Source organism: Hypanus sabinus, chromosome 7 (genome assembly GCF_030144855.1).
Source record: "Hypanus sabinus isolate sHypSab1 chromosome 7, sHypSab1.hap1, whole genome shotgun sequence".
Lineage (NCBI taxonomy): Eukaryota > Metazoa > Chordata > Chondrichthyes > Myliobatiformes > Dasyatidae > Hypanus > Hypanus sabinus.
This window is the reverse complement of record NC_082712.1, coordinates 62,007,473-62,033,545: the sequence shown is the minus strand read 5'-3', so window position 1 is coordinate 62,033,545 and position 26,073 is coordinate 62,007,473. Positions and strand designations below refer to the sequence as shown.

At 41.9% G+C, this 26,073-nt stretch overlaps 1 protein-coding gene across 1 annotated transcript in view; it reads left to right on the top strand.

Annotated features, from left to right (window-relative positions):
* svep1 (sushi, von Willebrand factor type A, EGF and pentraxin domain containing 1) overlaps positions 1-26,073 on the top strand; it is a 259,210-nt gene that overhangs the window by 92,976 nt on the left and 140,161 nt on the right. The window contains exons 4-9 of the mRNA XM_059974816.1: positions 2,736-2,894; positions 7,886-8,065; positions 10,651-10,830; positions 18,700-18,897; positions 20,564-20,682; positions 21,819-21,948. Of these exons, the coding sequence (XP_059830799.1) occupies positions 2,736-2,894; positions 7,886-8,065; positions 10,651-10,830; positions 18,700-18,897; positions 20,564-20,682; positions 21,819-21,948 (966 nt within the window). The remainder of the gene's footprint in view (positions 1-2,735; positions 2,895-7,885; positions 8,066-10,650; positions 10,831-18,699; positions 18,898-20,563; positions 20,683-21,818; positions 21,949-26,073) is intronic.

The window sequence follows — 26,073 nt, the reverse complement described above, 5'->3', positions numbered from 1 at the left end:
GACAACAGCTCAGCATTTAAGGCAATCTTTCCTACAATTCTGATTGAAAAGTTACAGAACCTGAGCCTCGGTACCTTCCTTTGCAGCTAGATCGTTGACTTCCTAACCAGAAGAACACAATCTGTAGGCATTAGAAATAACATCACCTGCTCACTGATGATTGACACTGGTGCACCTCAGGAGTATGTGGTTAGCCACTGCTCTACTCCCTCTAGATCAGGGGTCGGCAACCCGCGGCTCTTTCAACCCTGTGCTGCGGCTCCCTGTGGCTTTGGAAAATAAATGATGAGTATTTAATTAAAATGTATTTTATGTTAGTTTGTTAGTTTTTGAAATGTAATTCTAAATTTGAAGATTATGGTGATCTTGTACAATCTAAATAAAACGTTGGGGCGACCCATTTCCTGGCACATCCAAACCGGCTCACAATTTGCCAGCGTTCCGGCTAAGGGTGATAGCCTACAGGGGTTTGTGAGTACGTGTCTTTTGGAGCATCCGCGCCCACGGGGGGCAGGTTGAGAGAGGCTTAAGAGCAAGGCTGTGTAGTTCGAATAAAGTTATCTTTGACTGCAGTTTAACCACTCCGTGTCGTTATTTTAGTGCTGCGTGTAGCACACCGCTACAATGTGTTTTTATCGCTATTAATATACGTCACCACTGCCAATGCCTGACACCCGCCAGTGCGCGATTTCTTTTAATTTTTCGATCCAAGGTAGGCAAACGATGTAGTAACCTTCAACCCAATGTCTTTTTTTCGGAGTTCAAAATGTTTTTGTTGCATGCAGAAATGTAATTTCGTTTGCTCTACAGGAGTTCATCGATTTCATAAATGCAACACATTATAATTTGTTTATACATAGCATAAGGGCAAAAAAAACGTTATATGCAGTGTTATTTCATTTTAAATGTCAAACAGGTTTTGTGGCTCCCAGTGTTTTCTTTTCTGTGGGAAGCGGGTCCATATTGGCTCTTTCAGTGGTAAGGGTTGCCGACCCCTGCTCTGTACCCATGACTGCGTGACTAAGCACAGCTCAAATTCCATCTATAAATTTGTTGATGATACAACCATTGTTGGCAGAATTTCAGATGCTGATGTGAGGGCATACGGGAGCGAGATATACCAGCTAGTTGAGTGCTGTCACGCCAACAACCTTGCACTCAAAGTCAATAAGACCAAAGAACTGATTGTGGACTTCAGAAAGGGTAAGACACACACCAGTGTTCATAGAGGGATCATGAGTGGAAAGAGTGAGCAATTTCAAGTTCCTGGGTGTCAATATTTCTGAGGATCTAACATGAACCCAACATTTAGATACAGGTACAAAGAAGGCATGACAGTGTCTATATTTCATTAGGTTTGGTTTGTCACCAAAAACACTTGCAAACTTCTGCAGGTGTTCTGTGGGAGCATTCTAACTGGCTGCATCGTCGTCTGGAGTGAGGGTGGTGGTTGGCTACTGCACAGGATTGAAGTAAGCTGCAGAGAGTTGCAAACTTAGTCAGCTCCATCATGAGCCCTAGCCTCCATACTCTCCAGGACATCTTCAAGGAGCAATGCCTCAGAAAGTGGGCATCCACCACCAAGGACCCCCATCACCCAGGTCATGCCTTGTTCTCATTGGTACCATCGTGAAAGAGGCACTGAAGTGTGAAGGCACACAGTCAACAATTCAGGAACAGCTTCCTTCCCTCTACCATCCAAGTTCTGAATGGACATTGAACCCTTTTTTTCTTTTGCACGACTTATTTAATTATTTAACATATACTGTATAATCTTACTAGAGTTCACATTTTTCTCTAGTATTATGTATTGCATTGTACTGCGGCTCCAAAGTCAATAAATTTCACAATATATGCCAGTGATGTTAAACCTGATTCTGATTCTGAAATGACTTTTAGGAAAATCTCCACAATGGTCTAAAATTATTCATGGTGTAAACTTGCATTTTCCTTAAAGAATTGTCATGGTCTGCAAACCTGGAATAAAAGACTCAATTTTTACCTAGCATTTTAAACATTTTAGGAAAAGACTTTTTCAAAATCAAGGTAGAAAAAAAAACCATATTCTTATAAGAATATGTTCATTTTTGTTATTTAAAATTCCATTTAAGTTGAACCATTTATGAGAACGTTGTAATATGGTAACATTAAGTTGTTCTTCTTGCGTAAATTTGTTAAAGTGAAATTACAGCTAAGTACACAATGTAAAAGTTCACTCACACCTCTAGACATAAAATTTTCAGGATAATTTATGACAGGAATAGATTCTAAATACCTGAACCTCTCTGCAGACACAGTTTTCCCCTGCCTGCACTATAAAACAGCACAGACTGTGAAGGAGTGTTGAATTGCTGCCAGAGGTTACTGTGCTAAATATGCATCCGCTGAAATTTGGAGTTTGCTGTCAGCTTCACAGTTTAATGACCGTGAGTGCTGATAGTTTTGCTGCCAGTTGTGGGCCAATTTTCCTCTAATAAACATTCCTTAATAAAGGTGGAATAAATGCATATTTGCTGAACCTTTTCAATCCATTTTCCTTGGAGAAATGTCAGGAGAAGCATCAATTGAAGACTAATTTTTTTCTTGCATTTAATAATAAAAACAGCTGTTAACAATGAAAACAGGGCAAAGATTCCAACTGCATAAGCTAACAAAATCTGGAAGGAATTTTTTTGTAAATGCGTGGTTTATAATTAAAATAATTAACATTTCCAATCTGTTTTTCTTTACTCCAGCATGTCCACCTGGGACCTTCAAGCCGGAAGGAAAGCCTGGGGGCATTAGCACCTGCCTCAAGTGTCCTGGCGAGCACCAGACCTCCCTACCAGGGAGCACCTCAATCAGGGACTGCATCTGCGAGGAAGGATACAGGCTTGTAGGGCAGGTGTGTCAAGGTGGGTCATGGGGAGGACATGGACCGAAACTTATTATAAGAACAGCCACAAAAATATCCAGATAATCCTATATTTTGGATCCAAGGTGGCCAGAGCTGTTTTGGCAGACTTCTGGAAATCTACTCCTGGAATTCTGCTGTCAGATACACCTGGAGGGAAAAACCCAGCCACAACTTTAGAACATCGGGCTTTTATTTCATTTCCTTTGATGAGTTCGATTTATGAGTGATGGGAATGTTTTTAATGTGTGGCACAAAGGCACAAAAAGCATAGTTCCAGTGATATGGCTTCAATCCGCACTGCTGTCCGTGTGGAGTTTGCATGCTCTCCCTGTGAGCACGGTGGGTTCGTCTTCAAGCTCCATATTCCGATGAAGTGGGTTGGTAACTGTAAGTTTTCCCAAGTGTAGGTCGATGGGCGTTGGGAGAATTGTGTTGTTTGCAGCTGATAGGCACGAGAGAATATGGTGCAGGGTAAATATGTGTGTGAGTTGGATTGTTAGGGACTTTATGGGCTGAATGGTCTCCGCTCCTGAAGAAGTACCAGTTAAAAATTACGGTTGTACCAACTTCAAAGTTAATCTGGTTGAATTGGCTATCGAATATGGGAAATCGGTGTTCCGGCAGGATAAACCAGTGGATCATGTGAGTGTGTGATAAAGTTGGAGGAAAGAGGTCACAAGGTGAAATCTCCAGGGATGTATTAAACCAAGGTGACAACCTGGACAGTACAATATTGTATTTTAAAACATAGATGATGCTGTTCTCTATCATATATATCAAGTGGATTCCAGTTAATTGTGGCATCAGTAAATCGGGGCAGCTACTTACTTGGGACAACTCTTAAAAAACAAAAACTAATCAAGAAAAGAGCCAGGACTCCCTTTGTCTATTTTGGGCACCATGCTGTTGTTACGTACCCCGTAACTGGGTCACTTACCAGCAAAGATAGAGAGGTCCGTTGAAGTCTGATGGTATTATTTTTAACAGTATTTATTGATAAAAATACACAAAAAGAATATCAATGCAAACATACAGATAATATACGTCGTCACTACTAAGTCTAAAAGCGTGGGTATAATAATAATCACTAAGAAATAGCTCTGTCTTCATCTAGGGGATAATGTATTGTCCGATGGAAATATAAAAGTCACTCAAGTTCATGCAGGCTGCAGCCTTTGGTTTGAGTCAAGAGAGAGAGTTTAAAACTTGCCCATTCATGATGTCAATCCTTCGAGAGTTGTTGGGGCTGATTTCTCCTTTGTTTTAGCTAAAGCCGTTCTTCCGTGGTAAGGCCCACCAATTCCGAGGCAAATGGAAAAGGACGCACGTGGGCTTTCCACCGGCTGTCGCTATTACACTGTCACTGGATTTCTAGCATTTCTTCTGGTGCGTCTAAAGGGGCTGTTCCCCAGACCCTCTTTTATCCTGACTCATAGGGTCTCAGATGTCAATCAGGTCGGGATGATGCAATCCCTCAACCAACCCCCTCTGATCATTCCCTGGGCTTCCATGAAGTACAGTACTCAATACACAATTCTGTCTCCAAGAGACAATGGCCGTTTTCCGTGGCTGAGGGCCAGGACATTCCAAACATCTCTCTCTCATTTCCTGGGTCTCCTGACCTGAATTAATAGCGATCTTGCGATTCTCAACAAGGAGGGGGCTACTTTGGACCCTTCGGCCCCTCAGAGTTGGGCACAGGCGTAACACTGTTCAACTGGGACAGGAGGCATTTGCTGAACAGTTTTGTAACTCGTATCAGTTGAGTATGCTTGTGTTGTGTGATCTGTTTGAGCTGATGGATGCTGATTCAGAGAGCAGTGAGTTTTGAATGATAATTCTGACTTCTTTTCATTTTAAATTTTAACTTAAAAAAAATTCAAACCCATGCCAAGATGCCACAACAAGATGTAACCCCAGCCAAAAAAGTTACCCCACTGGGCCAAATTAAAAGCCATCCACAGCTAGCAGAGAAAACTCAGAGTGCCAAAAACTATAAATTGCATTTTTAGTACAATGGCAAGATAAACTAGGAGAAGAATGGATGAGAGGACAACAGGAAACTTCCAAAAAACAAAAGGATCTACATGCTGAAGATAACCTGGGTCATTAGCTTATCATTGTAACTGGATGAGGTGTGAGTATCAGTGGACCCATGGTTAAAAAGAACAAGACAGAGGATCTAGCTAGGAAGCTCAACACAAAGATTTTAAAGCAATAGATCCTTGGTTGTCTCAGTGGAAATGTAGGCACCTCATTAAATTCAAGAAAGCTCATGATGAGAAAGGTAGTGTTAGTTCTATAAGAGCAGAAACATGGAAATCTACAAAATTCCCCAATATGCTGCAAAAATTTTGTTCAGGTTATATCTACAATGCTGATGAAACAGGCCTTTTTTTTATTATGGAATGCTGAATGGTTCCCTTGGCTACAAACACATAACACTATCAGGATCAAAGAAAGCGATGGTTCAATTATCTGCACTAGGTGCTTGCTTTGATTTTGTTCATTTACAATCAAAAGAACATGGCAGCATACACTTAATTAACTCCTCCATCAATAAACTTTGCAAAATAATACTCAGTTTTATAGTACTGTAGAAGTATTGCTAGTGTTCTTTTTTTTTCTGTTTTTCTGTTAAATACACAATATGTTACTCAGTTAAACAGTAGTTCATCCTTTTTATGCCTTCATAACAATTTCCATGAAACTTCGGTTGATTGGGCCAAAATGAGTCCTAATGAACCAGAATCCATTGTATTAGCCAAACAGTTACTTAAAGCAGACAAAAAGCTGTTTATTATCTGGATGTAAACATGAATGTGGATCCAAACAGAAATTGTCTAGTCACAAACAAGAGAGTCCTGCCGAAGGGTTTTGGCCCGAAACGTTGACTGTACATTTTTCCATAAATGCTGCCTGGTCTGCTGAGTTCCTGCAGCATTTTGTGTGCGTTGCTAGAACTTGTCCAGTTTTACTTTAATTAATTTCTCTAGGGTTTTCATAACATCAAGAATCAATCCACATTAACAATGCATTATGAAATGCTAACCAGCAGGGGATGAGTGAACTTCGTTAACCTTAGGCTACATCCACACTAGACCGGATAATTTTGAAAACACCGGTTTCGCGTAAAAATGATGAGCGTTCACACTAGGCATTTAAAAAAATATCTCTGTCCACATTGAAACAAATATTTCGGTGAATCTCCTCCTACTGCGCATGTGCAGGACACATCTACTGAAAGCAAGCAACATGTTTGGTGTCGAATCTCACTGTGAAAGTGCGCGTTTGTTCAGTTACAGACTAGAAAAATTTAAATGATGGGCAGCTTTTGACTCTCACGCAGGAGGACTTAAAAGTAAAAAAAATCAAATACTGGAACGTATGGAGGCAACCGGCAGGGGGTTCACAAATAGTATGAACTGGCTGACGACGAACATTGAAAAACTGACTAACTCTGTTGCATTAATAAAGCACCTTGTTAAGCGTGTAAAACATGATTGCATCAGTGTTATCTTGTATTTCCATACAATGTTACATTAGGCTGTTACACATCTATTGTCAGAGAAGTACTTGCATAAATAGGTAAACCACCTTCATTCGAGCAAGGACAGAAAACAGGGCAAAGTGAGTATACTTATTTATTCAGTAAGTTATGGGTCAAAGTATTTGGTGAGTACATTTCTAACTCTTCTGGCTTCAGTCTCGATGCCATCTGTTCTGAAATGTTAGTTTGTGTGGAGGGTTGCGTTCAGGAAAACAATGAAATGGCGCACTGCTGTCTGACAGCATTTTCAGATTTCTCTGGTTACCCCATCCACACTGATCTGCCCAAGCGGCGTTTTCAAAATTACACACCCTGGACAGCGTTTCTGAAAAGCTCCGGTTTCGGGGGACGAAAACACCATTTTAGTGTGGACAGAGGGTAAAAACAAAGAGAAAAAGCTTCGGTTATGGATTTTTCCGGTGTAGTGTGGACATAGCTTTAGGCTATATCCACACTAGACCGAATAATCTTGAAAACATCAGTTTCTTATAAAAACAATAGGTGTCCACACTATGCGTTTTAAAAAATATCTCTGTCCACATTGAAACAGAAATTTCGGCGAATCTCCTCCTACTGTGCATGCACAGGACACATCTACCGAAAACAAGCGACCAGTTTGGTGTCAAATCTCACCGTGAAAGTGTGCATTTGTGTAGTTACAAACTAGAAAAACTTAAAACAACAGACAGCTGTTGGCTCTCACACAGGAGAACTTAAAAGTTAGAAAAAACAAATACTGGAGCATACGGAGGCAACCGACAGGGAGTTCATGGACAGTATGACCTGGCTGTCAATGAACATTGAAAAACTGACTAACTCTGTTGCACTAATAAAGCACCTTGTTAAATGTATAAAACACGTCTGCATCAGTGTTATCTTGTATTTCCATACAATGTTACATTATGCTGTTACACATCTATTGTCAGAGAAATACTTGCATAAATAGGTAAACCACCTTCATACGAGCAAGGGCAGAAAACGGGGTAAAGTGAGTCTACATATTTATTCAGTAAGATATGGGTCAAAGTATTTGGTGAGTACATTTCTAACTCTACTGGCTTCAGTCTCGTTGCCATCTGTTCTGAAATTGTTAGGTTGCCTTCAGGAAAACAATGAAATAGCGCGCTGCTGTCTGACAGCGTTTTTAGATTTCTCTGGTTACCCCGTCCACACTGCTCCGGCCAATCTGGCTTTTTCAAAATTACACACTTTGGAAAGCGTTTCTGAAAAGGTCCGGTTTTGGGGGACAAAAACGCTGTTGTAGTGTGGACGGAGGATAAAAACGAAGAATAAAAGCTTTGGTTACGGATTTATCCGGCGTAATGTGGACAGAGCTTTGGTTTCACTGACAATGAGAGGTGTAATGTGTTGCATGAAGCAGCGTTTAACTGGCATTTTATGAGCTGATGTGTTAACTTATCTTTTGTGTTGATACCCAGTGGTCCAGTGCCCAGTGTTGCAGCCACCTCGGAATGGTTACTTCATACAGAACACGTGCAATAACCGTTACAATTCTGCATGTGGGATTCGGTGCAAGCTGGGCTTTGAAGTTGTGGGCACACATGTTCGCCTGTGTCAATCTAATGGCCAGTGGTCAGGTTCAGATGCCAAATGCAGAGGTAACTATTTCAATAACATTACGTTTTGGATCCTTTCAACTTATTACAACACTTTAGCATTTCAGTTACATTACTTGCACGGTTAGAATGATTGTGTAAACTACAGGATATCTCATCTTAAATGTACCTCAGACTGTTCGTGGCAACCCTGTAATGTTGGACTACAGTGGAGGAGTAGTTTGCACTCCAACCCTGAAAATCCAATTCCTTGATGATGTGACACACAGAAGGAGACCATTGGGCCCATTGTGTGTGTGCTGTCACTTTGAAAAAGCAGTCAGTCTGGTCCCCAGCCCTGTTTCCAAGTTAAAACCATCTCTTTTCAAAATCCCTTTTAAATCAGCTTCCCCTCCCCTTCAAGCAGAATATTGGAAATTTCAACAATCTGAAATTTCATTCCCCACCTTCAAACTTCCCCTGGTTCTTTCCTGAACTTGTGTCCTATGGTTACTCATTCTCCTCCCAGTGGAAACAATTCTTCCCATCAACTCTACAACCTTCCTCCCCCCCACCTTCACTATTCTGAACATTTTGTTTTAATTTTCCCTTAGCTGGCTCTGAGGAGAGTAATCCTACTAGCCTCACCGTACGATTTCTTCCCAAGTAACAAACTAGTCAATCTGCATCAGCACCAAACCCTTGCCACTGATCCTGAAGTGTGTTGCCTGAAATTGGGCATGAAACCATAAGACATAGGAGCAGAATTAGGCCATTCAGCCCAAATTCAGCACTACTATTTCATCATGGCTAATTTATTATTCCACTCAACCCCATTTGCCTGCCTTCTCCCTGTAAGATTTGATGTTTCCAGGACATGAAACTCTGCTGAAACATAACCAGTGTTTCTGAGGACAATGTTTTGAAGAATTGTATTTTGTCAGTCTTGGCTCAGAGTATAGTATTATCATTTCTGAAGCAGAAGGCTGCAAACAGACAAATAACAAGATGATCACACAACTGCAGTGCTTAGAAAGTGCAGCACTGTCGGAGAGCTCTAATTCAGTTTGCAAGTTAAGATTTCGGACTTCTCGGGCGTTATGGTAGGATTTTGAGCGGCAAACTAAATATGATTCATTGAAGCACGTTATCCTCTCATGTTTGTATTGTTGTCCATGGGTGTTTGCCGTGTATAAATCGGCTGTGGCATTCTTCATATTTCAACAGTGATGCTCTGAGAAAGGATTCAACTGTCCCTGAGTCATTAAAGAAAGAAAAGTAAAAATTCATCTTGGACTGAGGGATGTGACAGATTGAAGTGGATGGACCCTCTGTTATATAAAGCTCATGATTATTTTTTTAGTCTCATTGCAATCAATGGAAACAAATATCAGGGGCTAAATGTAAGAGCGATCAGTTCTACACCGAGCCCTGGTCTTAACAAATTTCTACCCCAAATATATCGAAAACTCAGTAGTTCTATAGTTCCATTTAATACCAGAGAAGATATGCAATATACCTGAAATTCTTGCTCCTCACAGACATCCACGCAAACAGAAGAGAACCCCAAAGAAGGAGTGGCAGTAAAAACACAAAGCCCCTCCCAATTACAGCAAAGCATCAACCCGCCCCCTCCCTCTCTCATTTCAGCAAAAAGTACCAGCACCCTCCACCCAGCAAGCAAGCAATAGCAAAGCCCCCAAGACAGACCATGATCTGCATTACAACAAAAACTAATCATTTACCTAGCAATTCGACAGGCTGTCTCTCTCTCTCTCCCTAATAAAAGGGCAGGGAGATGTCACTCTGCTATAGGGAGACAAGAACAAAACAATTCGCTGATTAAAGTCTGTTCCCTCACTTTTCTCGAGTTCTCCAACTCAAGAATCAGCTGCAAACCCTCCCCCACCAATGACAGAAAGAGGGAGCGAGAAACCAGAAGTTGTACCTCTTTAAAATAATTCCCATTACTGTTCCCATTACGCTCTGTCCGCCAGAGAAAGCAGGATCTCCCAGTGGCCACACATTTTTATTCCACGTCTCATTCTCATTCTGATATGTCTATCCACGGCCTCCTCTACTGTCAAGATGAAGTCACACTCAGGTTGGAGGAACAACACCTTGTATACTGGCTGGGTAGCCTTCAACCTGATGGCATGAACATTGACTTCTCTAACTTCCGTTAATGCCCCTCCTCCCCTTCTTACCCCATCCCTGACATATTTAGTTGTTTGTTTTTATCTCTCTCTCTGCCCATCACTCTGCCTGTTCTCCATCTCCCTCTGGTGCTCCACCCCCCCACCTTTCTTTCTCCCAAGGCCTCCTGGCCCATGATCCTTTCCTTTCTCCAGCTCTGTATCACTTTCGCCAATCACCTTTCCAGCTCTTAGCTTCATCTCACCCCCTCTGGTCTTCTCCTATCATTTTGCATCTCCCCCTCCCCCCACTACTTTCAAATCTCTTAGTATCTTTCCTTTCAGTTAGTCCTGACGAAGGGTCTCGGCCCAAAACTTCAACAGTGCTGCTCCTTCTAGATGCTGCCTGGCCTGCTGTGTTCCACCAGCATTTTGTGTGTGTTGCTCCCATTGCTGTAGTTTTTGTTTTTCAATAGATCTGAGTTTATTGACATTTTCTCCGTTTTTGTACAGTTCGCACCTGTCCAAGGTTACACACTCCTGAACATGGATTTATAAACTGCTCAACCCATGTCCTATCTTACAAAACCGCCTGCTATGTGACCTGTAAAAAGGGCTATATAATGGAAGGCAGGTCAAAGCTGACTTGTCTAGCCAACATGATATGGGATGGGAGAGAGCCAAAATGCATTGGTAAGTCCAGTGAACAATGTGTTGTTGTTGGTTAGTGAAGTAATTACTCTTTGTTTGCTGAAAATCAACTGTACTGCATTCAGATGTAACAACAGCATTTTATTAAATACCTTTGTCCAAAGATGGAGGCCTAGAAATCTCGAAGGAGAAACATCTTTGCCTCAATACAAAGAGGGCCCTGCTTGAGAAGATCCAGTATTGGACCTTCTCTTAGAGAGCAAGGCAGGGCAAATAAATGAGTTGACAGGCAAAATTCAAAGTAAATTGATTATCAGATTACATATATACAGTAACAGAACAGCCAGCCCTGAGATTTGTTTTCTTCTAGGCACATAAAGTAAATCCAAGAAATATGATAGAATCAATGAAAGACCACACCCAACAGGATGGACAAACAACCAATGAGCAAATGACAATATGCAACGCAAGTTCGAAAGAAAAGAAATATTAATAATAATAACTTAGTAATAAACGACAAGAACATGAGATGAAGAGTCTTTGAATGTGAGTCTATAGTTTCTGGGAACAGTTCAGTGATGGAGTGAGTGAAGTTATCCCCTCTGGTTTAAGAGCCTGATGGTTGAGGGGCAACAACTGTTCCTGAACCTGGTGGTGTGAGTCCTGAGGCTCCTGTGACTCCTGCACCTCCTTTCTGATGGCAACAGTGAGAAGAAGGCATGACCTGAGTGCTGGGGTTGTTTGATGATGGAATCTGCTTTCCTGTGATTGGGCTCTATGTAGATATACTCAATAGTGGGGAGGGCTTTACCTGTGAAGGACTGGGCTGCATCCATTGCTTTCTGTAGGATCTTCTGTTCAAGGGAATTGGTGTTTCTCTACCAGGCCATGTTGCAACCATTCAATATACTTTCTACCGCATAGTTTGTCAAAGTTTTAGATGGCACACTGAATCTTCACAAATGGCCAAGGAAGTAGAGGTGCTGCCATGCTTTCTTTGTAATTATACTTACTTTTCAGATCCTCTGACATGATAAACCCCAAGGAATTGAAAGTCACTGACCCTCTCCACCACTGATCCGCTGGTGAGGATTGGTTCATCTTGGAGTTTTGGCTTCCTTCTTCTGAAGTCAACAATCAGCTCCCTGGTCTGCTGACATTGAGAGAGAGGTGCCACTATTGCTGTGGCACCACTCAGCCAGACTTTCAATCTCCCTCATCACCACCTTTGATTTGGTCAGCAATAGTGGTGTTGTCGGCAAACTTAAATGTGGCATTGGAGCTGTGTGGCTAAGCACATTTATAAGTACAAAGAGAGTAGAGCAGGGTCTAAGCCCACAGCATTGTGATGCACCAGTACTGGTGGAGATTGTGGGGAGATGTTGTTGCCAGTAGAGACTGTGGTTGATAAAGAGCATCCTGATGTTTGCACCTTTGCTGTCCAGATATTCCAGGGTTGAGCGAAGCGCCAATGAGATGCATCAGTTGTGGACTGTTCTGCCGGTAGGCAAATTGGAGTGGATCCAAGTCGCTTCTTCAGCAGGAATTGATCATGTTTCATCACCAACCTCTCGAAACACTTCATCACAGTGGATGTAAGTGCTAGTGGTTCACTGTCACTGAGGCAGGTCACCACAGTTATTTTAAGCACCAGTACAATTGAAGCCTACTTGAAGCAGGTGGGAGCCTCAGACTGCAGGAGTGAGAGGTTGAAGATCTCAGTGAACGCTCCAGCCAGTTGATTAGCCAGTATTCAGACAGGTATTCCATCTGAGCCAGATACTGTCCATGGGTATATCCTCCTGAAGGATGCTCTCTCATTGGCTTCGGACTGAAATCACAGGGTCATCGGGTATTGATGGTGTGAGTTTGAGAAATTTCATCCAAGATTGATGGACAGAGCATTCATAGAAGGCATTGAGCTCATCTGGGATCAAACCTTTCTTGTCATGTGTGTCATTAGGTTTCACTTTGTAGGAAGTAATAGCATTCAAGCCTTTCCAAAGCTGTTGAGCATCCTTCAGTGATCCAAGTTTGTTCCATGATTGCCACTTGGCACATGAGGTGGGTATCTGGAGATTGTACCTGAGCCTCTTGTATTTACTTGGTGGTCAAACCTGAATGCCACTGATCTGGCCCTCAGCAGATTGTGGACCTTATAATTCATCCAGGGCTTCTGGTTGGAGAGGACTGAATGATCTTGTGGGGACACACTCATCCAGGACTTTTATAACGTCCATGACAACCATGGTGTATTCATTCAGATCCTCTGAGTCCCTAAACGTGGCCCAGTCCACCAACCTGAAGCAATCCCTTATCCACTCCACTGCCTCTCGCATCCAGCACTCTTGAATCTTGCCTTTTAGCCTTTGCCTATATGTAGGCTGGGACTTTGGCTATAGAGATCCCAATTCTATTAGTTTTAAGATAGTGATGGTTAAGGGAAGGACAAGTCCACAGACTGGGTTCTTAAACTGGAGCCGGGCTTACTTTGGGGAAATTAGACAGGATTTAGTAGATGAATAAGCTAGCTTGAAGTGATAGGAACGAATCACAAGTGGGAGGCTTTAAGAGTGTGATAGCAAGTGTCCAGTAGCAGTTAGGGTAAAGGGTAAAGCTGGCAAGTCTAGGGAATCTTGGCTGATGAAAGATATTAAAGTTCTAGTCAAGAAAGTGGAAGAATCAGGGTTTAGGAGATTGGGATTAAGTGAATTCCCTGATTACTATAAACAGATTAAGAATAATCTTGAAATGGAAATCAGGAAGGCAGAGAGAGAATATGAGATGGATCGGGCAGGTATGGCTAAGGAAAATCCCAAGTGGTTCTATATTAAGAGTAAAAGGGTGGCTAGAGAAAAAGTAGGTCCCTTTAAAGATAGGCAAAGCTGCCAATGTCTTAAGCCACAGAAGACTGGTGGATTTTAATGAATATTTCTCTTCAGTTATACTGCTGCTCAAGGGAAATGTGGAGATGTTTTGGAGGACATTCATAGGAGAAGGAATCTGCAACCTTATAGCACATTTTGGTGAACAAATCCCCAAGGCCTGACTAAATGTCCCTGTGGTGAACTACATAAACCTGTCTGGACACGCCCCCTGCTGACTGCTCCTGTGGCTCCTCCCACAGACCCCGGTATAAAGGCGATCAGAGCCTGGGCCCGGCCTCTCAGTCTCCAGGATGTAGTATGGTGGTCACTCACTGCTGGTTCCTTCTTCCAGTCAATAAAAGCCGATATCTCGCCTTTACGTCTCAGAGTGAGTTATTGATGGTGCATCAGTCCCCTTGAACTTTATTGGAGAGAGGAAATTGTGGAGATCCTTGTGAAGATAATAGCTTCATTGTTAGCCACTGGTAAAGTTACTGAAGACTGGAAGGTGACTAATGCTCCATAATTTAAAAAGGGTAGCTAGGACAAACCAAGGAATTACACTGTAGGCTGAAATCAGGAGTGGGAAAAATCCTGGAGGGAATTCTGTGGGACAGAATCTACCAGTATTTGAATAGACAGTGTTTAATTAGGAGGAGTCAATGATGCTTTGTGCTTGTAAATTGGGCATATTGAACAATTTAGGGTTTCTTTTTTTAGAGGTAACCAGAAGGGAAGATGTTGGTCGGGCAGTGGATGTTGTCTATTTAGACTTTAGCAAGGCCTTCGATAAGGTCTCTCATGTATGGAAGATTACGTTCCATGGAATCCGGGAGAATTAGCTAATTAGATTCACAATTAGCTTGAAGTTAGGAAGTGGAGAGAGGTGGTTGAAGATTGTTCCTGTGCTGCAGGGGTCAGTGTTGTGACCCTTGTTATTGTGTGTGTGTGTGTGAGTGTGTGTGTGTGTGTGTGTGTGTGTGTGTGTGTGTGTGTGTGTGTGTGTGTGTGTGTGTGTGTGTGTGTGTGTGTGTGTGTGTGTGTGTGTGTGTGTGTGTAATATATATATATATGTAAAGATACACAATTCCTAGAGCGGGTCAGGACTCCCATTCTGGTGTGATAGTCTCTTGCACAATGGCTGAACCTGAAGGAAGAGGAAGATGGGTATCTGGTTGGAGTGGCCTTCTCCTTCTGTTGAGCTCTCTTAACAGCTAGCTCATTGACATGGGTACTTTCTGCTCTTTGCGTGCCTTTTCAAACCGCCAGACTGCAGATGTCCTATTCATCTGCTACGTCTTCTCAGTTGTTCACAGCAACGTTTGGCCAGGATCCGACCCTGTTTGCAAACATCCTTGAAGTGAAGCTGTGGACATCCAACCGGGTGAGCAGCCTCTGCCAGCTGCCCTTACAGCAGGTCTTTCGGATTCTACCAGAGCTCATTCGTCTGCCATGTCCTGATCATCTGAGCCACCGCTGGCTGAGGAGGACGAACATTGGAATACCTTTGTGTTAGTGGCTCTGTCCTGCCAAGGTATGTGCAGGATCCATCTGAGGCAGTGCAAGTGAAAGCTATTCAGTTTCTTTTTTTGGCTAGCACAGATTGTCCAGGCTTCACTGTTATAGAGGGAGTGCCAAGAACACAGGTCTGATGCACAGACAGCTTGCTACTGGAGGTGAGATGGCTGTTGTCCCACACTCTCTTCTTCAGCCTTGCCATGTCAGCTGCAGCCTTGGCTATTCTGTTGCTCAGCTCAGCATCAATGGTTGACCCAAGACAGGCGAAGGAGTGGGACCGTCGATGGTGGTGGATGGGAGGAGTCAGTGTCCTGGGCCATGGCATTGCTCTTCAAGATGATGGTCAGTCCACACTCCTTGCAGGCAGTGTGATGCCGCAGGTGGCCTTCTGTGGGGGAGGTCAGTGCTGCGTTGTCAGTGAAAAACAGCTCACAAATGACAAGCTCCTGGATCTCTGATACTATTGTACCTGCCTCAGTTACCTCTTCTGGTATGTCATTCCATATATTCATCACTCTCTGTGTAAAAAAAGAATGTTGCTCCTTAGGTCACTTTTAAATCACCCTAAATCTATTCCCCCTATTTTGGTCTCTCATAACTAAGAAGCAGTAGGATAGGAACTTGGAGGGTGGGACATAGAGGGATATGGGCCAAATGCAAAAAATTACATCAGACCATAAGAAAGATGAGCAGGAGTCGGCCATCTGGCCTGTGGAGCCTGCTCCGCCGTTCAATAAGATCATGGCTGATCATGGACTCATCTCCACCTACCTGCCTTTTCCCCATAACCCTTAATTCCCCTACTATGCAAAAATCTATCCAACCTTGTCTTAAATATATTTGCTGAGGTAGCCTCCACTGGGCAGAGAATTCCACAGATTCACCACCCTCTGGGAAAAGCAGTTCCTCCTCATCTCCATCCTAAATCTACTCCCCCGAATCTTGAAGCTGTCCCCTTGGGACTAGTTGGGAGGGCACTGTGGCAGGCAGTGGACTGAAGGGCATATGCATCTGCACTATTTTGCTCTATGACTTAAACTCCAAAAAAAATTGCTTTGAAGTTGAAAAATGGCTTAACAATTTTTTTTCTAATTTTACCTGAACTTGGCATCAATTGAGAATATCAACTCTGAACTTTCTAGCAAGTATTTTTGTCGGCCTAGGAATGTTTATCCAATGTATTTACCCCATCCCACAACCTAAGAATGCCAACAGATGAATAACATGCAGAATTCTTCTCTAGCAAGATTTTCAACCTCACTAGCCAGCAAAGTAACATTTATTCATTGAACAAATTGATTTCACTAATCTGGTTTCCCATGAAACTGTGTTATTTATTGGGCTAATATCCAAAATACATAGTTTTTTTCCTTGTGATCTTTGTTAACCTTAAATACCTCACAAGTACTTAAATTCCTCTGGGAGTGATTATCATCAAAGTATAGGAAGACATTAATAAACTTGGTCCTTTTGTTTGTAAACATGTTGCTTCCATTGATGCACCAATTTGCAGCAAGAAAGATGGGAAGTTTCAGCCATGCATTCCTTCTCTCTATCAACAGAGAAATTGCTACATTCAGCAGTACCCATTCTGAAAGTAGTATCTCAGGCCTGGTGTGATTTCAGAACAAGAATTTATTGGTAATTGTTCTTGAAAAGCCAATAAAATAGATGTACTTTCATCACTACAGTCTGATCACTCTTTTCTTCTCCCCTGCAGTGCTACAGTTCAACATCATTCTTACAAATTAATAGGTGTCCCACATTCATTTCTAGTGTCAGAGCAGAGGCAAAGGACTTTAGCTAAAGAAAGGGAAAGTAATGATAGAATAAAAGAGATGCATCCAGTCAGTTTCACCCAAACTATGGGACCCATACATACAAGTGAGCTCCTATAAACATTAGTAAATTCAAAGCAGATAATAAAATTCAAAGCAGAAACAAAACCTGTTTACATGTAACTTCCCTGCAGTAGTCAGACATCATTACTCTGACAAGCAACACAAGTTGAGTTTCACTTGAGAGAGTTACTTTGGAAATCAACATGCAATTGCTTTTTTATTATACTTGTCCAATGATACATTATTGAACAATGTAACAACACTTCAAGCTGATGGAAAACCGACATTGAGTGTGGAACATCCTGAGTCTGTACCATAGCAGGAAAGCAATAACTAAATGTTCATGTTAAATGACCTTCATTAACACCATTCACTGTAATAATGTGGAGTATGATATTGAGAGATTTTGTGCATTTTCTAATTTATGTACAAAATCAGCCTGGACGTATGTAAAAATGGAACCTGGGTTCGCCTTTATGAGAAAGTAATGCAATTTTCCTTTATGGAGTTTGAGGTAAAAAATACAAACACGTATACTCACTACACTAACAGTCTTGCATTAATCCCTTTAATCTTTTAAATTGATAAATTGCCTATGACAACCTATTTAATCAGTTTATTAGTGATCTCTTGGTCATTAGAACTGTGGAAATACTGCCACCAGCAGGTCAAATGGCAAATTACAGCAGAAAACTTGGATGTATTGGAAGAAGTATCAAAGATCTGTTGTGGCTAACATTCCTCCTACAATGTAACGTGCAGTCATGATTATCACCATCTGCGTGTTTGCCACTATACTGATTTGGAAATATATTGTCATCGTTTTGTTGTCATCAGAACTAACTGCTAGAATGCTTTAACACCTGTAAAACGTGGAGATAAATTCACTGTAAGTACTGCCACAGTTCAATAAAGCAACAGCCATTCATTACCCTCACAAGATGGTCAAGAGTGGATGATACAAACAGCCCTTGAGACGGTCTTTAAATGGTCTTTCCACAATTTGCCAAACTTGGAGATGCAGTTGGAACTTTGACAAAATATGGATAGATATTAATAAACCTGGAGTCAGGATGTATGATTGTTAAGTGAACTTGAAGATAGAGAAATATGAGTTTTACATTTTATTAGAAAGAATTGAGAGACTACATGCTAACAGGGACAGAGGAATCAATGGATCAGGAAGACCAGAGAAAAAAATGACTAAAAGTAGCATCACCACTTAAAAGGATTATGAAGGCACCATCCCTTCATTCGGGGTAACAGTTGTCAGAATCTCAAATAATTTTGCTTGCCTTGTGGCATTTTCCTTTAAGACTTGCAATTAGTTCCTGATCAGTATTATTTAGGAAAACCCAAGAGTGAATCTCACAATTGCAACTTTCCCAAATACCATTAGGGTGACCCATGAGGTTTTAATCAAAAAGTAAGACAGTTTCCACTCCCAATCTCTGTATAGTGACAGAGAGTAAGGATGTTCTACGGATTATATAAAAGAGGTTTGTAAGCATGATATCAGTGATACAAGTTTACATCTTCCAAGGAAGATTAAACAGTCTGGGGTCTTCCTTCTAGGGAAGAGGGATTGAGGATGACACAAAAGATACTGTTAAGATGAAGGGAAGATTTTGATAGGATAGATATAAAGAAGATGTTACTAAATACATGTTTTTGCATTTCAACAGAAATCCGGTGCCCACCCATACAAAAGACAGATGGTGTGATGGTAGTCTCTCATCTCTGCAGGAAAGCTTCAGTCAAGCCAGGAAGTGTGTGTCACTTGAGCTGTCGCCGTGGTTACAGGCTCTCAGGTGTCACACAAGAAGTTCGGTGCATGAGTAATGGCAAATGGAGTCAGAAACTTCATAAAGCTATTTGTCAAGGTATCTTCCTACCTTTCTCATGGCAATAAGATAAGAGCTGGATTTTTGTAAACTTCTCATAATTTCCACATTGGTGACCAAAACTGTCCTTTGAGTTATACTACATAATTAACTTAGATTGATTATTCCTATGTTAGATTAGTGATTATGCCCTCAGCTACCCAGGCCTGTCATAATGTCACCTTATTAGAGTTGAAGGCAAATTTTCCTCAACAACAGTCCATTGAAGTATCTTGGGAGTAATTGGCTTTCTGAAATATGCTACATAAATGCAAATTCTGGCTGATAATCCCTTGATGAATATCTTAAGGGTTAATTTTATTAAGAATGTGGTACTCTTGTGCTTGTTTTAGAGAAAATATGGGTTCACATTGGAAATGGTAAGAAATAAATTTAGATCTGTATAGGTTGTTGCATCGTGAAAAAAGTCACTGAGGAGACACTAAAGCTAGTGGATACAGAAATGACTTTTTTCAATAAAATGAGACACTCTCAGAAGAAGAGGCCTGTTTGACCTGATATTACATGTCATTCTATATGTTCAGCAGTAAAGGTAGTGGCAGGACAATTCTACGGTTACAAAGTATCTACAATGATTCCTATGAATTAAATATAATTTCACACCTCCTTCTTTGCACCCATGCTCTGGACACCCAAAATGATCGTTAATCAGCATTGTCTGGTTTTCAGTTAACTGGTGTCCACAGCTCAGGAAACTATTGTCCAGGGCTGCATTTTAAATTTAATCTACAACCCACGTTCAGGTCTAAAGATAGGTTGCTGAAGTTAATATTTTCCTAAATACCCTAACTCCAGAATAGCCCTAACATAGGTCATGTAAATGCAAATTGGTACTACATTTTTGTTACTAACAAGAGCTTGATATTTTAATGGATTTAAGAGCAGGTAATTTCATTCAATTCACAAACTCTGAAGAGGTTTGGCTTGGAATGTGAATGAAGGTTGTTTTAACAACTTCAGCTCTGGCTTACCTTCATTGTCATCCAATCACAGAATTCAAATGATCCTTCTATTGACTCAGTTGGTAGCAAATTGTCTTTAGTTAAAGAGGTTATAGAGTCACGTCCCTCTCCAGGAAGTTGAACATAAAGTCCAGTCTGACATTATAGTACATTATCAAGAGAGCAGTGTGGAAGGTACTGTTCTTTGGATATGACGTTTAAACAAGGCCCCGTTTCTTCTGCTGGTTGATCTATTACTCCAGCTGATTAATAAAGAAGAACAAAAGGAGAAATTTTGAATGTTATTAACACATATGTAACTCAGCAACACACACAAAATGTCATAGGAACTCAGCAAGTCAGGCAGCATCTATGGAGGGGAATGTACAGTCAATGCTTCGGGCCTAGGGCCTTCATCAGGTCTGGAGGGGAAGGGGGCAGAAACCAGGATAAGAAGGTGGAGGGGGAGGGGAAGGAGTACAAGCTGACAGGTGAGGGAGAAGGTGGGTGGGTGGGGGAGGGCTAATTGTTCTTGCATCTTGTCACTGCTCTAATACATTAAAGGTGCTGAATAAATACACGTTGACCAGCAAGTACCTTTCAGTAATCTATTGGTTACACAATTTTGTGATGTTCAGTACTTTGGCTACTCCACGGTGCTTTAAAAAAGGTAATGTTTCTTAATAAAACTGTTTATTGATTAGATATTGAGGGGCCACAGATCAGTTGTCCCAGGGAAGTCAAAGTGGAAACATTAGAGCACCAGAAAACTGCAAATGTCAGCTGGTTGATACCAGAAGCAAGTGATAACTCAGGGGATCAGGTGAGTGCCAGATTTCTTTTTATTTAGGGATGAAGTGTTTGCTACCTGGTTAAAACTTCATGGATAACCTTCCCAACTTGGGGCCAAAAAGTCTTTGTCCTTTTGGGATAAAGACAGTTGAGTATAAAATTGACCATACTGAGAGTGCTGTGCTGTCAGAGCTGTCAACCTTCTCTTAATCTATTGAACAAAGGACATCTTTTTTTAAAAAGTCCCACACCTGCTATTTCATAACAATGTTGTAGGTGAGGGTTTCTCTGAAAGCCACTTCGATCTGTGAAAGGACAGAACAAAATAAGTGGAAATGATAGAGGTTCAGCAAGGTCGTAGCATAACAGTTAGGGCTCTTTTGCCATGGATCCAGAGCCCTGGTTTGATCCTATCCATGGTAATGTCTGTACACAATTTGTGTGTTCTCCCTGTGCCCACGTGGACCTTGGCAAAGAAATCTGAGGGGAATTTGTGGGCATGTTATTGAAGAAGGAGTATAAGTTGCAGAACCAGAGAAAAGAAAGGGGACGGAGAATGGAACTGGATTACTCTCCCGGGAGCCTGCATAGACCCAATGGGTCAAATGGCCTCCTTTGTTTTAATGTGTAAGTGTACAAGTATGTGTGAAGTAAATCGTATTAATCAACCTTTTTAACTAGAGAAAGGGAGTACAAAGAGGTAGATGGGAATATATATTAGCCCTGAAGTATCATCTTCGTATACAGAGTGATTGCATAAAATAGGGGAGTTTTTTCAGGAACTTTAGAAGTTAAACAGTGTGTTGTGGTTGGCCAGTCTAAAAAAAGTGAAAAACAGGACATTCAGGAATGAACTTAGACACTTGAGCATACAGAGGGTGGTAGCAATTTGGAAATCTGCTCCACAAACACAATTGATTTCCAGTCACTTGTTAATTTCAAGTCACTTGGTAATTTCAATCTGAGATTGAGTGTCCAGTGAAATAAACAATACTAAGGGATTTGGGGAAGTGGCAGGGATGTGGAGTTAGGTTACAGGTTAACCATGATCTCATTCCACAAAAAACATGCATAAGAGGCCAAATTCACTTGTCCCTACATTCTTTATGAAGTTAATTATTGAATTCACAGCTCTGTTGCACATTAATCTTTCCTCTCAAACTCAAGGTATTTTTACAAGTGACTCCTGCTGTGAATCCACCCCATCTCTTCCCAATCGGAGAAATCACCATCACATATACAGCAATGGACAAAACTGGGAACAAGGCAAACTGCTCCTTTATTATAAAGGTTATTGGTGAGTAGGTACCAGACATGCTTATTGGTGAGTAGATCCTACTACTGAATGCCTGCACTTATGATCTGACTTGGTCTGTACTAACCTCTCTGGTTTCATCTGGTCTCCAGTCTCATTTCTGTTTGGGATACTGGGCCACAGGAAAGGAAGTACTGTAGGTCCTGACATTGGAGTGAGGCTACTGATAGGGCATTTTGTAAAGGTGACTGGTTTTCCCCTCTCAGGCTCATGGACCCTATATTTGTTAAACAGCACCAAGTCTCCACTCTACTAGAGATATGCAGTTCGCCAAGTTCAAAAGTTATACCAATATAGATATGTATTCTCTGTTATTCCCAGACACCCTCCAAGTGGAGCTGGTTAACAGGAACACACTGTATTTGGCAATGCTATCTGCAAGGGCAAGTTCAAGGGTTTTCTTTGGATGTAATAAGGCCAGCATTTTTGATGTCACAGTGTTTAATCTACTTGCCAATGACAACACAGAGATTTCAAACACAATTCACAAAGCCTCTCTGTGTGGTCCTCTATCAGTCAGGGTTGAAGAGGACAAATGGAGAAAGCTTTTATCACTGGATAGTTCTCTCACCTCTAGTATCCAACCTCCCTCCCCACTGTGACCTTCTTTACTGCCTCACCAGTGCTGATTTTGTTATTGATCCCTGATCACCTTTGTCCATCCCTGCTTCAGTTTCAAATCCTTTAAATTGTCTTAAAACCACCCTATTTTTTACATCTTGAGTAGAAATTCATCCTCAGATCCTCAATCAAAACACTCAATTCTAAAGTGTAACAAGTGGAAGGCAAGTATACACTCCTGTCTGCACGTGTATTAATAACCCTGGAGATGAGCTAGGCCTTCAGTCACCTTGTCACCAGTCCATGACCTGGCTGTGTTCAAAACCGTGAATGGCCATCACTCATTAAAAGAAGTTGCACACAGGCACATACGTTCCTCAGTATGATGGTCAGGGGCTGAAAAGACAGGATCCTCAAAGCCCCATCACCAACAGACTTGCACGCCATTTGGTTTCTATGGTCTAGAAACTGGGGTGCTCTGAGGTTGATACCAATGCCTTGGAACACAATATGATAGACCAGGAGATGCTGGGCTCTCAGAAGAGGTCATTGCACACCATCTTCTGGACAGCCACCCTGGAAGAGGAATATTGTCTTTAAGTGGTGTATTTCACTCCCTGGAAAAACATAGTCAGGCACCTGAATGATGTGATTCGTGTAGCTTACTCTACCAGGTAACCTGTGGATAGTGGTCATCAGCACATATTCCCCAAGCCGGGAAACTCTGCCTGAGGCCATGGAGGATTTGTACTCCAACCTTGGAAGAGTCCTGATCTCAACCTCCTAGTGGTTTCATTGTTATGGTTAAAAACCACTGGAAAGCTGAATATCATAAAGAGGTCAAGAAAGCCACCTACCAGAGAACATCCTGTTTCGTCAGCAAGACAGCACAAGGCCTCCTGACTCTGACCCAAGCACTGGAGTATGTTGGACTATGGCATTATCCAAATGGGAGGCCACAGGGACGATAGTTACAAATGACCGTTGAACTAACCACTTCCTCATTGTCCCGTTAACTCTATCTAACCTCGTGACAATTGCAGCAAAAGAAAAGCTGCCAATAGAAAACTAATGCTGAAGGTCTCAAGATCCCCACAAAGACCAGTCTTCTCATTTGTGCTTCATGAAGAGTCTATCAACTCCCAACCAGCAGGATCTGCAGTGTCCTACTCGTCTGGGCTGCAGTGAAGTCCACTATAGTGTGCACCTGAAGAGGCACTTGTCTTCTTCACCAGAAAACACCTGCATTGGTTTGACCAGCAGAACCACAATCCTCCCTCTGGAAGCTCCACCATGTCTCAAAGGAAAATTAAACAGCTCTACAGGCCAGAAGAAAACCTGTAACCCGCCTTTTAAATCTACTCCTCTTCTTTTTTTCTTGAGTCCTGCCAAAGGGCCTCGGCTCAAGACGTTAGCTGTACATTTTTCCATAGATGCTCCCTGGCCTGCTGAGTTTCTCCAGCATTTTCTGAGTGTTGCTCGGATTTCCAGCATCTGCAGATTTTCTCTTGTTTGCTAATTATGGATGTTTGGCAGAGTTTTATTATTAGCTCCAAATTTGGTTAGTGGGTGAGTAGATTCCGCTTTTGCCTCTGAGGGAGATGGCTGCAGATTCAAATTTGACTCTTGGTAAGATTTTTACATAGTAAAGAATATAGGGTTAATGCTGGAAGGTGATGCTATGGTAAAAGATAAGCTATAATTTCAAACACGAGGAAATCTGCAGATGCTGGAAATTCAAACAACAACACACACAAAATGCTGGTGGAACACAGCAGGCCAGGCAGCATCTATAAGGAGAAGCAATGTCGACGTTTCGGGCTGAGGCCCTTCATCAGGACTAACCGAAAGGAAAGATAGTAAGAGATTTGAAAGTAGTGGGGGGAGTGGGAAATGCGAAATGATAGGAGAAGACCGGAGGGGGTGGGATGAAGCTAAGAGTTGGAAAGGTGATTGGTGAAAGTGATACAGAGCTGGAGAAGGGAAAGGATCATGGGACGGGAGGCCTCAGGAGAAAGAAAGGGGGGGGGGGGAACACCAGAGGGAGATGGAGAACAGGCAAACAACTAAATATGTCAGGGATGGGGTAAGAAGGGGAGGAGGGGCATTAACAGAAGCTATAATTTCACTAGGGTTTATAAGTATTGTGAAATGTGTTGTTTTGTGACAACAGTACAGTGCCAGACATAAAATTATATAAATTTAAAAAATATAAATAGATAGTCCAAATGTGGAACAGTGAGGTAGTGTTCATGGACCTCTACCTGGTGACAGGGGAGAAGAAGCTGTTCCTAAAACATTGACTGAAAGTCTTCGGGTTTTTGTTCCTCTTCCCTGATGATAATAATGATGAAAAGCCATGCCCAAATGGTGAAGGTCCGTAATGGTGGATGCCGCCTTTCTGAGATACCCGCTTTTGAAGATGGTGGGGAGGGTTGTGCCCATGCTGAAGCTGCGATGCTTTGTAGCCTGCACATCGAAGCCTCCATTAGGTAATGATGCAACCAGTCGGAATGCTCTCCACCATGCATCTGCAGAAGCTTGCTGCAGTCTTCAGCGACGTACCAAATCTCCTGAACTCCTAATGAAGTCTTCATGATTGTATTAATACTTTGGCTCAGGATGGATCTCCAATACTCCAACACACATTTAATTCACTTTTACTTCAACATCGTCTAATAAATTTTCGAAAGAAATCGGTAAGTTTAAAGAGGAACAGAACCCAGCTGCGTAAAGGGAAGGCAGGAGGCAACCTGACAGATTCAAGGTGTCAGGGAGTGTGGAAACTGCCCTGATGATGACTTTGAAGGGAGTGTGGAATGATAAATTGGGTGATATCAAAGCGATTATATTATAGAGAACGCAGGAGTCAGTTTCTGCAGAGCTTACGAATCGTGGTTTCTGAACAAGGACATGTGATCAGAATTTTTCTGTCAAGTCTCACCTCAATCACAGACCTGCAGGAAACAAATGGAAAGCCAGTAGACCTTGACAGCAGAATCTATCCCCCATGGAGTCCTAACACTGGGTAGAGAGAAACTAACAAAAAGAAAATTGATAGTCTTGTCTTCCAAATCTGGTAAGAGGAGGGTATGCCATGAGCTTCAGGGAAATATGTCCATGATGAAATTCAAATAAGGAGAGAAATTCAAGTGCAGATGAATCCACTGTCCATCACAGGGAAAGTCATTGCCAGAGTCCTCATCAGCTGTCTCCTCACTGTCGTCAAAAATGGTGCCGTCTGACTCACGACGTGGATGAAAACCAAACAGAAAAAGTGTATATGCGATCTTCGCTCTGAGAGAAGCACAGTGGGCGGTGTCAACATTCTACATGGCCAAAAGTGGCTTCACAAAAGCCTTTGACTCTGTCAATTGAGAGTAACCAGGATGCATTAACTATGACTCCCCTAAGAAATTAGTCTTTATCTTTCATCCGCTACAGGATAGCAAGTAAGCTATGATCTTTTAAATCACCACTCCATACCAGATCTAGCTGAGGTACCTGATCTCAGCACAGGCTGTTATCTAGCACACTAACACGTGA